At 40.4% G+C, this 14,951-nt stretch overlaps 1 protein-coding gene across 1 annotated transcript in view; it reads left to right on the top strand.

Moving 5' to 3' along the window:
• Positions 1-12,983, top strand: part of LOC136625914 (cGMP-dependent protein kinase 2-like) — a 214,899-nt gene extending 201,916 nt beyond the window's left edge. The window contains exons 18-19 of the mRNA XM_066600510.1: positions 7,544-7,610; positions 10,221-12,983. Coding sequence (XP_066456607.1) covers positions 7,544-7,610; positions 10,221-10,316 — 163 coding nt within the window. The 3' untranslated portion in view covers positions 10,317-12,983. The remainder of the gene's footprint in view (positions 1-7,543; positions 7,611-10,220) is intronic.
• The last annotated feature ends 1,968 nt before the right edge of the window (positions 12,984-14,951 follow it).

Here is a 14,951-nt window from a genome sequence, read left to right as displayed (position 1 = left end):
TTAATTTTTTAATGAAATGGGATAATATCTCCCTTTCCCCTTCTAATATATGTTCTTTGTTCTAATGTGAATAAAATATGATTAGATTGATGAGATCTTAGATGATGAGATTCCCAAACCATTGCACTCTTACTTCTTTACATTTATTTACATTTTACACAGTGTCCCAACTTCTTTGGAATCAGATTTTTGTTGCGGCACGGTGAAATTAAAAATATCAAAATTTTGTCCTGAAAGCCAAAAATGGCCTGGTACTTAATAGACTGAGGTAAAGGAGGTGTTTACGATGGAAAACTCCATCACACATGAAGCTCAAGCAGAAAGCCATTCATTACATATACTATGAAATTAATCCATAAGCAGAAAATATAATGATTTACAAACTATAAGAGAATCCACCCAGGTAATTATGTATCCAACTCCATTTCTTGGTGATATGAGAACTATTAGAAATGTGAAATGTGCCGCAATTGGCCCGAGTAACACCACCGAGATTGAACTGATACTGATAGTAAGGCCTGATGTGATATAAATCAGGCAAATGGGTTTTGGAGGAATTCAGCTTCGACAAAGTTTTCTTAATTAGTCCACGTAGTCTTCTCTATTCTACCGGCTCAATACTTTAATGTATTTCTGTCTTCTAGCAAGAAGATATTGACTAATAATCTTGGCAGGAAGCAAGCCATTATTTTCAGCATTATTGCTGTATACCTGTTTTTTATGCCAATAATGTCAGTTATTTTGTGAATTTATCTATATACAAGCTAATAATTCAATCCATTAAATCGTTATGGTTTGGTAAATTGATAGCCTGAAATCTTTTAATTAGTTTTAGGTCATTTTTGTCCCACTGACAAACTATAAGTTGCCTGATACAGCAGCTTATTAATACATTTACAGCCATACATTTATCTTAATAGGAATAAATCTATATTAAATGATTGTGGTAATATGAGACAGTAAGTAACTGCTATATAAAGTATGCCTATTGCTAATTATTTTGCAAACATCAGTTGTACATGTGAATATAAGAAACTGTAAGGGTGGTTTCACATCTGCGCACATAGCTGAATGGCTCTGTATATAATGGGGTCTGTTTGTCTTTCGTTCAGCCAACTTTTAGCCTGAAGAAAAAGCACTGCATGCGGTCTTTCTTGATAGGTATGATTTAAAAATAGAGATGAGCGAGCGTAGTCGCTAAGGCAAACTACTCGAGTGAGTAGTGCCTTATGAGAGTACCTGCCCGCTCGTCTCAAAAGATTCGGGTTTCGGCGGGGGAGAGCAGTGAGTTGCGGGAGTGAGCAGGGGGGGGGGGAGTGAGAGAGAGATCTCCCCCCCGTTCCTCCCCGCTCTGCCCCGCCGCTCCCCGCCCCCCGCCGGCACCCGAATCTTTAGAGATGAGCGGGCAGGTACTTGCATAAGGCACTACTCGCTCGAGTAGTTTGCCTTAGCGAGTACACTCGCTCATCTCCATTTAAAAACTATTCATAATAGTGTTTGCCATAAAAATTCACTGTGCTAGGGCTCCCACACACTTGCGATTGCGTTTTTTGTTAATGCGATTGTCTATGGGACTTACTATTGTAAAAAAACGCAACGCAACACACGCAACTGCGTTTTTGGTGCAGTGCATTGCGTTTTTAACATTAGAAAGTCCCATTAACAATCGCGTTAACAAAAAAACGCAATCGCAAGTGTGTGGGAGCCCTTACAAGGGTATATTTTTCTGCATTAAAATCTGCGTTCTTACCTATATTCAGGATGCTGAATCCAAATATGGCAACCAAAATTGCTTGTTAGGCAAGACAATGTAGTTATAGTCATCATAAGAGATTAAGATATTTTTATGTTGTACCATTTTGTTACAGTAGATTGACCATCAAATCCATGGGCCTCATTTATCACAACTGTCTAATAGGAGAGATACAGTGACTTATCAGATGAAAATGGTGAAAGATTTCACCAGGACATATGTGCAATTGAAAAACAGTATGAAAGAAGGTGGATGCCGATGCTGCTGGAATATTCCAAGGGAGAACACTGGCAGACAGAAAAGAAATGGGACTTCTGCAAACATTGCATCTAACTTCCCATATCTTCGTGCCACTTATGGAAGTTCTTTGTTATTATACATCTGTGACCTGAGGATCTTATGTCCTGCTTTACTGGATTTGCTGTTTATAAACACATTTATAAAACATATTTCATTGCAATTATATCTACACTTTATTCTTGTCACGTCCATGCGGCATAAGAGCACCATGCCCAGCATAGACGCAGGGTGGCGTTCACACAGAAATGCAAGGAGCTCACAGGGGAGCCCCTGCCTAAAAGCAGAGTAGGAGTTCTGGTAAGGATAGCCCTACGATCTTCACCTAGGACCTAACTACCCCTAGTAAGGTACCTGGAGAAATGCACAAAACATAACAAAGAAACAGTGTAAAGACTAACAAAAAGCCAACAGAAAGAGAACCAGCACATAACTGTTGGTGGAAAGCTTTTAACCAGGATAGAGGCTCCAACCTGCTCCAACTTTTCTTCTAACTGAACTGAATTAACAGCAAGGGAGAAAGGGTGGGGTAGGAATATAAAGGCCTCCACACCTGCTGATAGGTAGCACAGAAGGAACCACACCCAAAGCCCTTTCTCACAGGTATGACTCTCAGATAGATATCAGTATGCAGCATCCAGGTAAATAGCAGCCAACAGCCCCTACACAATATGTTTAACCTGTGTCCTGCATAGTGGCAAGGTGACGGGTCTGTTCCTGCATCATGGCCACCATGCCACAACGCCGTCGCGACCGACAAGCTGCGACAGTACGTCGCCTCCAAGAAGAAGCCTCTGGACCTTTAGAACCTGGTCTACTAGCATTCCTATTATAGAAGTTTCTAACTAATTAGTCTGCATTGATCGCAGCAGCGGGAACCAACGTCTTCTCTTCAGGACCATACCCTCGCCAATGCACCAGATATTGTAACAAGTTACTAATTCAACAAGAGTCAATGATGCGGCTGATCTCGAATTGAAGATTCCCATCCACGAACATTGGTGAAGGAGGGGACGACCCAAGTATCAGGCTCACAAACCTCTTAAATAGAGACTTATGGAACACTTTAGTGTGTAACATCCACCAGGCACACCAGGGCACCAAGCCTCAGCAAGGATACAAGGTGGCGTTCATGCAAATGCCATAAGCACACACAATGCACACTGAACACCAATAGTAGGACTGCATACTGAACTTATGGGCAGACATAACATATCCCTACTCTAAAGGGACAACCACCCCGTGAAAACCTGCCTGCAAGCAGGGCAATCATCCTGATAAGGATGACCCTGCAGTGGTACCTAGGAACCTACCTGTGCCTGGATGCAAAATGATCCACAGCAGGACAGGACACAGCTCACACCAACTTACTGAATAGGACTGTTCACACCTGGTGTCTGGAAACCTCCACAGACACTGAACATGTCGCTGTTCAAACCAATACCCCAGGGACTTGCAGGCAAGATAGAACAGGACTGTTCATACACCTTGTCTGGCATTTGCACAGACCCAATGAACACCACTGTGTTCACACACATGTCCGGTAACCTGCAGAGACACGCACGACACATCATGCATAACAGCAAAACCCTAGGGTTACCGAGAAACCCAACACAGAACCCCCACTCAGAGTACACATGCATACAGATAAACCATTGCTAGCGTAAGTGTCCTCACACCAAGGCGAAAGAGTCAGGCACCATACTAACACACAGGAAACAGTGTCAGGCATCACCCACCAGACACACATATAAGACATCAGACATCTGGAGGCCGCACCTGTCAAAGAGAAGGGAAGAGGGGATTTGCATATGATGCAGATGGGGACTACAAGTGTCCAGACCATCCAAAGGGAAGCTGAGAGAGACACTACAGACCAGACATGCATAACATAGCTCAGAGTTGGATTGAGGCCTTAGTCACACGTGCGTTTTTTGCCGCGATTTGCGGATCGCATGACGGATGCGCATCAGCAAATCGCGTGACCGGGGCCGAAAAATCGCCCAAAAAAACTGCTCCTAGCCACGTTTCAATAGAAACGGGCCGGAGCTGTCCAGCGCATTGAATTCAATGGAGCCGGCAATACAGCCGGCTCCATTGAAAGCAATGCGCTGCGGGCGATCTCACGATGAATTGTCGGGAAGGGCTTAAATATATAAGCCCTTCCCTGCAATTCATCCAGAAATGTGTAAAAATAAAAAAAATATATATACTCACCTTGTCCCGGCAGACGGAGTTCAGCGCGGCCGGCCAGCAGTGGGTGTGAGTGGGTGTGAGTGAGAGCTGCCCCTGATTGGCTCAGCGCTGAGCCAATCAGAGGCAGCACTCACTCACACCCATTCAGAATTCATGAATGGGTGTGAGTGAGAGCTGCCTCTGATTGGCTCAGCGCTGAGCCAATCAGGGGCAGCTCTCACTCACACCCACTGCCGGCCGGCAGCGCTAAACTCCGTCTGCCGGGACAAGGTGAGTATATATATTTTTTTTTATTTTTACACATTTCTGGATGAATTGCAGGGAAGGGCTTATATATTTAAGCCCTTCCCGACAATTTATCCCGCGATCGCCGGCAGCCTATTGCTTTCAATGGAGCCGGCTGTATTGCCGGCTCCATTGAATTCAATGGGCAAACATCGTTCTTCTCTGCCACAGCTGTTACAGCTATGGCAGAGAAGAATGATTTGTCTAGTATATGCTCTCAATGGGGTCGGCGCTGCTGCCGCCGGCCCCATTGAGCGCATATAGAGAAGAGAACAGGAATCGCAGATCGCAGATAGGTGCGATCTGCGATTTCTGTTCTATAATTTATCGGATGAGCGCATAAAAAGCGCTCATGTGTTCGATACCATTGCAAAGCAATGGTTTTATAAAAACGCCCGACGAATGCGCATGCGCAAATCGCGCGAAAAAACGCCCGTCTGACTAAGGCCTAACACAGAATGCATAAATAAGATAAAATGACCAGCATTCTCTAGCAAGAGGATCTGGTATTTATGTGCCTCAGACAAGCAGAATTGGCTGGCGAATACCACACCCAGCCAGCTCAATTAACCCTTACCTGTGAAAGTGTGCTCATGGAAACCTGTAGAACCATAGGTCCCAGCCGCACAACCTAACACAGCGATTTTTAGTGAGCTTGGAATTTCCAGTCTAAAAGAAACTAGAATAATGCTCTTCGTGATCTTAAAAGGACCAATAAAACACAGACCCAGCTTAAAGGATGGTTGTTTAAGCTTGATGATCTTGGTAGACAACCAGACCAAATCACCCCTTTTGGAGTGTTGAATGCTGTCTTCCACTCATCACCTTCTCTGATCTGTATCAAGTTGTATGCCCCTCGCAAGTCCAACTTGTAGAACCAGCTGGCACCCATCATCTGGCTGAATAAGTGAGGAATAAGGGGTAATGGATATGAGTTGCGCTTAGTGATCTTATTTACTTCTCTAAAATCCAAGCATGGTCGGAGACCCCCATCTTTCTTCTTAACAAAGAAGAATCCGACAGCTACAGGCGAATTGGATGGACGTATATGTCATTTATTCAGGCTGTCGGCAATACAATCCTTGAGGGACTGTCTTTCCGGACCAGACAAGTTACACATGTAACTCTTTGGTAGCTTGCAACATGGAATGAGATTAATTGTACAATCCCCCTCCCTCTGAGGTGGTAACTTATCTGCCCTTTCCTTAGAAAAGGTGTCATCAAATTCTTTGATTAATTCAGGCAATTCTTCAGTTCATACAGCAGAGATATTTACTGACATGCAACTCTGTCTACAAGAAGGGTTCCACTGAACAATGTCTACGTTTTCCCAGTCAACCACTGGGTTGTGCAACTTCAGCCATGGCAATGCTAACACCACCTGTGTAGGGAGAGACTCCATGACAAACAAAATTATCTTTTCGGTACGGAATAATTAAATTTTTAAACACACGCCAGAAACAAAATAATTTTAACACTTTTGGGACAGGGGAGCGGAATCAATGGCTGACACAGGTATTGGGCAGTCGAAAGGTCTAAGACTTAGTCTCAAACGTTGGGTCAGTTCATGTTGAATTAAATTGATTCTGGCTCCACTATCTGAGAAAACTGCCAGCGGACAACTATGCACAGAAAGAAGTATCTCCACAAAGAGAACCAGCCTGGAGGATGACCACCAGGATATCTGTGGGCCCAAAGGGGAACTTCCCCTTAACCTCCAGGCCAACTAGTTAGCTGACTAAGATACCCGGAGAGAACACCCCTGAATGAAGTGACCAGTGCGGCCACAGAAAAAACAGTGACTTCTGCCCCATCGCTTCCCCTTCTCATAGCTCCACCAGATGATTAGCCCAATTACATGGGTTAATCAAGCTCCACAGATTCTACTGACGTGGCAAAAAATTGCTCACGCGCCCGCTCTCTAACTCAACGACGTAGGGACGTAGCTTCCTCTAGAGATCTAGGTGTGGGGTAAGAAGCTATTGGATCTTTAAGTTTGTCGCTTTGCTCAAAACAAAATAGGCTCCACATCGCAGGGTCATTCCACTGGGCATCATTTGCCCATCAGCAAAACTTGGCGCAAAAATTTTCAATGGGTGACCTCACCTGACGTAAGCTTCTAATTTTACTTTCCACCAGAGATACGCTATCGGGGTCATCATAAATTAGCCCCAAAACAGAGAAAAAATTCTCCACTGACAATGAAACCTCAGAAGTGGATGGCAACGAAAAGGCTAAAGCCAGAGGGTCTCCCTGCGACATAAAAATTACCATCCCTACCCTCTGAGACTCATGACCTGAGGAGATGGGGTGTAGTCTAAAATATAATTTGCAGGATTCTGTAAAAGCAAAAAACTCCTGCCTTTTACCAGAGAAATAATCTGGCAAGTCCAGCTTAATCTCCTTCATCAAACCCATTCCACCTAGACGTTGTTGCATAACCTCTGCAACCTCAATCACCAGAGACCTAAACTGGTTGGACAACACCTCAATGGGATCTATGAAAATGTAAGGAAAAAACAAAACCCACTGAGCAAAAGTATGGCTGTTGATTATGTCACGTCCGCGCAGCACAAGGACACCATGCCCATACTTCACATGATCCAGACTTAATACATCCCAGAATTGTGTTTGCCTTTTTTGTTGCTGCATCACAATATTGACTCATGTTCAGTCTATGATGTATTAGTTGATCTAAGTCTTTTTCATAGTATATTAGTAAGAATTAGGGGACACGTAGATGGAAATGTAATTGCAGGATCAAAAGACGTATGATTTGTATATCTGTTACCATGGAATTATATAGGAGCTGTAGTATAAAACGATAGAAAACAAGATGATTTGCAAATTCCATCACTTTTAATTGTAAATGCATTGGAATAATAGAAAAATGGCTGCAGAGATGGACATGGTCTTTAACTTCAGGATTTGCCTAATTAAATAAAAAGTAAATGAAAGCACATTTTACAACTTTGTTAGAATATAATAACAATAATGTCTTATCATGTACAGATGGTTCCAAGGATTCAACTGGGAAGGACTACGCAACCGTAAATTACTGTCTCCATTGAAACGAGAGGTGAGTCCTATGTTTTATTAAAAAAATTCCTTAAAACAAAGCCTAATGTTCAACTATTATATATTTAAAAGGGTTATATGGTATTTTAAAAAACTTATGCTCTTCTTCCTTATTCAAAGTCCATAAACAATAGTAATGCTGTTTGTAGGGGGGGGAAAGCACAGAATCTTCTAATAGAACACGTATCCCTAAATCAAAGGGTTTTTCTGAAAGTTAGGTATCGATAAGCTATCCTCAAGATAGGTCAACAATATCAGATCATTGAGGGTCTATTGCTTGTAACCTCCGCTGATTAGCTGTTTGAAGAAGCCACAGCCTCTTCTCAGGACTTGACATTTATTTGTTACATGGCCTAAGAACAGCTCAGTTCTATTCAAGTGAATTATGTTGAGTTGCTATACCAGACACAGCTGCTATGAAATGTACGGTGCAATGCAGCACTGAAATGGCTGAGTTGCTCACACAAGTACCGCTGTCACTTCAGACAGCTGATCGGTGGAGGTCCTATCCTGAGGATAAGTCACTAATATCTTACTCTTAAAAAAAAACTTTAAAATCAATTTTCCCTTAAAGCTAAAAAATTACAAGCTGATGTCAAAATAAATTTATACAAAACATATTAATTTTCATGTTAGTAGTGTATTTAGATGGAAAATAAATCATTTTATTGAAGCTTTGGTCTTGGCATGTGTTCTTTGTGGCATAATTAGATTAGATTAGATTAGATTGTTTGATTTAACAACACAAAGTACAACCAGCGGTGAGGCATCTGTCTAGCGTCATTTTATTGCTATTTGGACTATGGAGAGAAATTTTGTTCTTGTTGTGATCTCTGATAATAACAGTAGCATTAATATGAGCCTGTGGACAGCCCAGTAGTTCTCAGATACAAAGCTGACCATCTAACAATCATTCATGCTTTATGGAAAGCTATTTGAAGAACTAGAACTATAATGTATGCTACTTTTGGATCCAGTGGTGGATTAGAGCTAACTTTTCTCCTTAGTTTCTTTCTCTAAACTTTAGTACATAATGTGCATTGTATATGTAGAGCTGAGGTGTTAGCACCAGCACTGTAATAATAAAAATAATCTTTATTTGTATAGCGCCAACATATTCCGCAGCGCTTACAAAAACAGGGGGAATACAGAAAGACAAAAGTACAAAAATACAAAAACCACAGTTACATGTAGTAATTAGTTGATGGAATTAGTAGGGGTGAGGGTCCTCCTCCAACGAGCTTACATACTACAAATAATGGGGTGATACAGAAGATAAAGGGGCTAGAGATGTGCACGGTATGGCGGGCTGGAGAGTGTGGGATGCTATACACATAGACAATGGTCAGACTTAAGCTGTGTGGTGGCTGAATCGGTATGACTGCAGGGGGTGGTTGATGGTAGCTAACAGGGACTGCAGTCTCTAGGACCGGGAGCATGTTATCAGGCGGAGTACAGAGGGGTTTGCTTTAGGAGATGTGGTGTGCCTACCTGAAGAGGTGCGTTTTTAGGGCATTAGTACGTGAGTCAGGGATTACCCACATAGTTTGGGGTAGCGCATTCAAGAGGACTGGTGCTGCTCTGAATTAGTCTTGGAGGCAGGAATGAAAAGTTCAAATACGATTGTTGCATTAGTACATGAGTATTTAGAGGCAATGGCTTTCCTTTGAAGTTACACTTCCTCAATATAGCCAAACCTAACAAACTTACCTCAACCTGTTATAGTTTGTAGCCAAACTTTAGTTTAATAGTCCAAAAATACTGTATAAAACATTATGTTTGGACTATTTGGCGATGTTAATTAGAATTTGCATGTGTTCACTTCCAGATTTTTCTTCTTTTACATACAAATAAAGACAATAGAGTTGTGTTAGATACTTTCACACATAGCGGAAATGATGCACATTTTCCACAGCGGAAAATTCTATGGCAAAATCCACAGCATTCCCGCAATAGAAATAGCGGTGCTGCGCTCACTAGAGGCCGCCAGGTGCTGAAGAAGGGGTGCACTGACAGCACAAAGAATTGCGATGTAAGGGGAAGTACTTTGGTCTGTTACTTGTGTGAAAATGCTGGGAATTTTGCGATGGAAATTTCTACTGTGGAAAATCTGCAACATTTCCATTATGTGTGAACATACCCTTAGTCTCTCCAATGTTCAGATAATATTGCTAATGTTTATATCACAAGGGAACCCCTTGTTAACATTTCCCACCCCAATAAACCCCTACTATTATACACACATCAAATCCCATTTGATGGCCAAAAAAACTCACACACTCCCTCATAGCACTGCGACAAAGTTGTCACAATGTATACTGCACGTATCTCAGCATGATCAGAGATCAGGTAATTAGGTTGAGGGCATAGCACAGACTTGTGCCATATTTTATTTACTCCGTTCTAAACCTTTTTGAATCAGCCATTGATCACCATTGCCCCTATGTAAAGGGAGGCTTTCTGACAATATACCTCACACTAAGGTTTTATAAAAACCTAGTTGGGAAACATGGTTCTAAGTCTTCTTTCTTTTACAAGAGTATGTCTAATGTTTGTAGGTCTTTGAAGACCACTATCCATGCATCACTAATGTTTTTTCTTATTCTACCAGATAAAAGGAATTACAGATCACAGCTATTTCGACAATTTTCTCCCTGAAGCTGAAGATCCACCAGATGAGCTATCTGGATGGGACAAAAACTTCTGATTATTCGGGTATTCAACTACAGGATTGTAAAAAGATACAGCACTTCTTAAGGCTATTCCAAAAGCAAAGTATGAAAAGAAACTGAAAAACCCAAGAAGAAACATTAAAAATGGATTTACTATGAACACACTAAGTATCGAATACGAATACACTTCTTCTCTATTACAAAGGCTGTCTCATGATGCTTAGAGGAATGGCAGCCATTTTTTGATGTTGTGTAACACACTTTCTCAGGAGTGCTTTTCTTTGCACTTGTAGAAACAATGTAGGATAAATTAAGCAGTGCTTAATAGTTTTGCTGCTCTATGCTTTTTTTCCTCTGTTATTAAGAGTGCCCATGACCTTTCTGAATGTATGTGAGGCATCTACAACAAGGGGCGCGACCTCCTTCATTAGATTGATTCTGCTAACTATTTTATTTTGCTTTCACATGAAATGGGAAAAGCATTTGTAAGAATATACATCTTAGCTTCATAACACAATGCGGGGTATTTTTGTAATCGCTAAAAGTTGGTGCAACAACAAGGCAGCACAAAGCCGAAAGAAGTTAACCTTGAGCTGTAAAACCTTGAGGCCTAATCACTAGCTGTCACATATGTCATCACTTCCACATTCATTAGAGACACTGAAGTATCTGCGTTTTCTTCAAGATGAGGTGGAAATGTTTTTGAATGTGCCTTTTCTTTTAAGGGCTGAGAGAAGGACACAAGGCTTTTTAGAATCAAACATTATGAATAGGAAGATTTGGAAACCTTAAGAGTTGGTTTTTAATACAAAAATCAAAGATATATTTACACGTTCAGATTTTTCTGTTCCATCGCCTTTTCATCTGTAATATATTTTTTATTTTTACATTTCTTTCGTACTTTTATAGTGTTTTATGATTTTATGAAGCTCAACAGTCATATGTTAGTCATTTATTATATTGTGTTCATTTTTATTCAATTCATTAAAGCTATTGGCCCACATGTATCAAAATTGGCTTATTATAGATTGTTTTGGCTAATTTATCTATTATTGCGTGACATTTGTTACATTTTGAATAGAGAAGGTTTGATATTTTTTGTTACGTTTTCCAGCTTACATTTTATGCCAGTCTGCTGGTGGCTTGCACATTAAACTTTTCTGCAACTTTTTAAAAAGTCACATTTCATTAATATGGCAAAATGTAACCATTCCTATAAACACCCACACCACTAATATGTATCAAAGTGGTGCATGTTGCGCAAATAATAAATGTAGCGCACACAGTATACTCCATTTTTTTTCACCGAAAATGTGCCAAAAAAGTGTAATGTGGAAATTGATACATGTGGGCAAGTATGTTTCAGGATGCAGAATTACCAAATGTTCTAGAGATTTTGTGTCCGCTCAGATGGTTTTAAAGGAAAAGATACACGAGTAAATAAGTGCTGACTCTGCGGAAATTGCTGGATGAGATTATGTAGGGGTTAATAAGATACAGTACATACATCATGTATAGTGAGCTGTTGAGACGCCAACCCAAAACTGCATTGAAAATGGTCTAGACGACCATGACTGGTATGCATGGTATATGATAAAGCTGAAATCTGTCATAGGAAATATGGTCTAGATAAAGAGGTGATCTATTGGTGATCTATTCACTGTATTAATAATCATTTACCTCAACAATTATATTATGCGACTAACACAGAATAAGATCCTCCAAATATCTAGTCTTGTTGACCTGAACAGGTCATTTCAAAGAAGAGTAATTAATTTAAAAAAGTTAATTGGTGGGGTTATATGACCTTTTTTGCCCTTCTTGAACAATATGAGGACTTCTTCACATCGTGAAGCATGGGGTTGTAGACACTTTTTGACACTTTAATGCAACCAGTTTTATTATACCATATATACCATACCATCACAATTGCATTCATACTATTTGTGATTAGAAGATCTGGGTAGAGTTTGTTAAATAGCCAAAAGCATCAGTGTTAAATGGATTTTCACACCATCCGGAGTAAGGCCATATCACTAGGATGTATGCCACCACTTCCTGATTGAGGGCTTGACAAGACGGGACATTCTTGGATCTCAGATTAAAGAAACTGCAGCGTTACTTAAGTACTGTGGCTCCGCCAAAGTTTATCTTCACACAATGGTGTACCAATCCATCAACTCTGCCGTTATGCAGGGGAAAAGTCTAAAGGACCTCAGTCCCTTCAGTCTTGAGAATGGTGAATGTCCCAGAGTTCAGAGCTCCACCAGTCAGAATATTAGAACATATCCAAGCAATATGCTATAACTTCTAAGATGGGAATACCCCTTCAAGCTACCTATAATAGTTGTTTTACAAAAAGAAAGTCCTCAGATAACCTGTATTGCTAGCTGGGAATAACAATGCTCAACCTCAACAAATGTAAACAATTCACATATGAACTACAGTCAGTCCATCAATGGATAAAAGTTTTTTTTTATTATAATCCATCACATCTCCATTGAGACAGTCATATTGGTCATTGGGACATTGGTGTACAGAGTTGAACAGAGAACTAGTGCATTAATGGATAACTTGACCATTATAGAAATTCTTTGATATTGTCTAATAAAATAATTCAAGAGGATATTTTCAGAGTGGAGTGATTTTTACGCAGCATAATGTTATGTTAAAGTACACAACATTACTGTTTGAATGGATAGAGTGGTAACTACTGTGGAGTCTTGCTCTAGTCCTTGCAATTGTGATATTAAATTCCTATCTACATTTTACCTCTGTGATCTAACCAGTGTTTTTATTTTTTTTTTCTAAGCCAAGGACACCTCAAAGAAGGGCTTCTTAAACTTTTTCTACTAGAACCTCACAGCTAGAAAACGGTCATACTGTGGCCATGAGTAGGTGAAATAATATCAAAATTGGACATATTGCTTATTTTACCTTTCATTTGTCTAATAATCTCTGTTTAACATTCTGGAACATATATAAGAAGTGCTTTAAAGTGTTTTTCCGAGATCCATTCTATTGAAACAAGATGCTATATCATATAACCATAGCTAACATTACAGGACTGTGCCATGATTGGTTGATATGTGAGTGAGCATCAAAAAAATGATATACTGTACTAAGCTGCAGTGGCAATGTGACCATCACCATCAAACAATAACAACGTATAGTAAATATCACTATACAGGGTTCAAATAATACCAGCATACAGCAACCAAATTTTGGCTCCATAAAGAAAGGGATGTATTAAAAGTATAGCCGAAGATGCCAGGCTATCTGTTGCATCCCTTCAAGAAGGATGGCAGGAATACCCCATGTGACCACACAAGTCACATACCACTAAAGCCATCCCTGATGTGCCTAGTTTCTCCTTTTTATATCCCCAGCTCCTCCTTTTACCGGCTCCCATCATTGTGTTGCCTTTTACTATCCTAATGGTATGTGTAACTATCAATTAGGATGTAAGAGGGGATCCACTGGTTTTCTAATAAATAATAGTGCTGTAGTTTCTCCTCTCTTACCCCCTTGTAACTACAGAAACAGTTGCAGGAAGTGCGAAAAATGGGTGCACACATTGGCTTAGTTAATCCCTTAGAAGCTGCGGTCAGTAGTGACCATTGAGTCTAAGGAGTTAAACAGAGGGAGAAGGTTCTCTGTCAGTCCATTGGCCCCACCATACTGTGATTGTGGGGAAAAGTGATGCTTTACTATGGCCTCTGGCCTCCAGGTCAGTTGGACGAATCTGCCTATTAGACTATGCCAAAGGCATGGCCTAATTGCTTGCCTGTCAGTTTTACAGTGAGAGCAATAATGCTATGCAATACTATGTATCTGAAAGCTTTATGTACAGTAAATGGTCAAAGAATAGCTATTTCAAGTCCCCTAAGGATACAAAAAAAGATTTACACTAAGTTTTATAAAAGTTAATAATAAAAATGAAAAGTATTTCCCCCCAACCTCTGAAGAAATAAAAAAAACAAACAGACATTAACCCTTTGCAATTCAATTTTGGATTCAGGGTTTCCTAGGGGGCTCTCTTTTTCTGCCATTATACAATAGCGCCATCTGCTGGCTAGAGCCAGTACGGCAGTATGGGACATGCGGGAGAGGCCCCCGACAACAGAGCAGTGAGTAACATACAGTAAGAATACCCTGCCGGACGTCTTCCGACATCGAAGCTGTACAACCTTCAATCAGAATGTCTTCAGACATCAGACAGTGGATTAGAAAGGGTTAATCAATAAATTATATATAAATGGTGCCTCTAAACAGTACAAATGACCCTTCATAAAACAAGCTCTCGTACAGTTTTGTCAAAAAAAAGTTACAGTTCTTAAAATACGTTGATGAAAAATAATTGCTTTATCCTGAAAATCCTTAAAAAAAAGCCGTTTCCTTAAGAGGTTAACAAAGTAAACATGAGGCAAAAATTATCCTGGCTTATAGACTAATCCCAATGTAGATACAGTATCTTGCCCAAGGACTAGTGCATGAATAAATGTATTAAGCTAGTTATAAGTAGACTGCACAAGTATATACAAACTATTTTTATTTTGCACGTCCTTTCTTACTCTGTCACATTCCAGAAAGTGAGCCACATAGGACCAAAGATTTCTTTAGTGTTGGGTTGCTGATTATGCTGTGCATGCGTAGGACTAGACTACTGA

This window comes from Eleutherodactylus coqui, chromosome 4 (assembly GCF_035609145.1).
Source record: "Eleutherodactylus coqui strain aEleCoq1 chromosome 4, aEleCoq1.hap1, whole genome shotgun sequence".
In the NCBI taxonomy this organism is placed as follows: Eukaryota; Metazoa; Chordata; class Amphibia; order Anura; family Eleutherodactylidae; genus Eleutherodactylus; species Eleutherodactylus coqui.
Note: the sequence above shows the minus strand (reverse complement) of the source record. Positions and strands in the feature narration are given on the sequence as shown.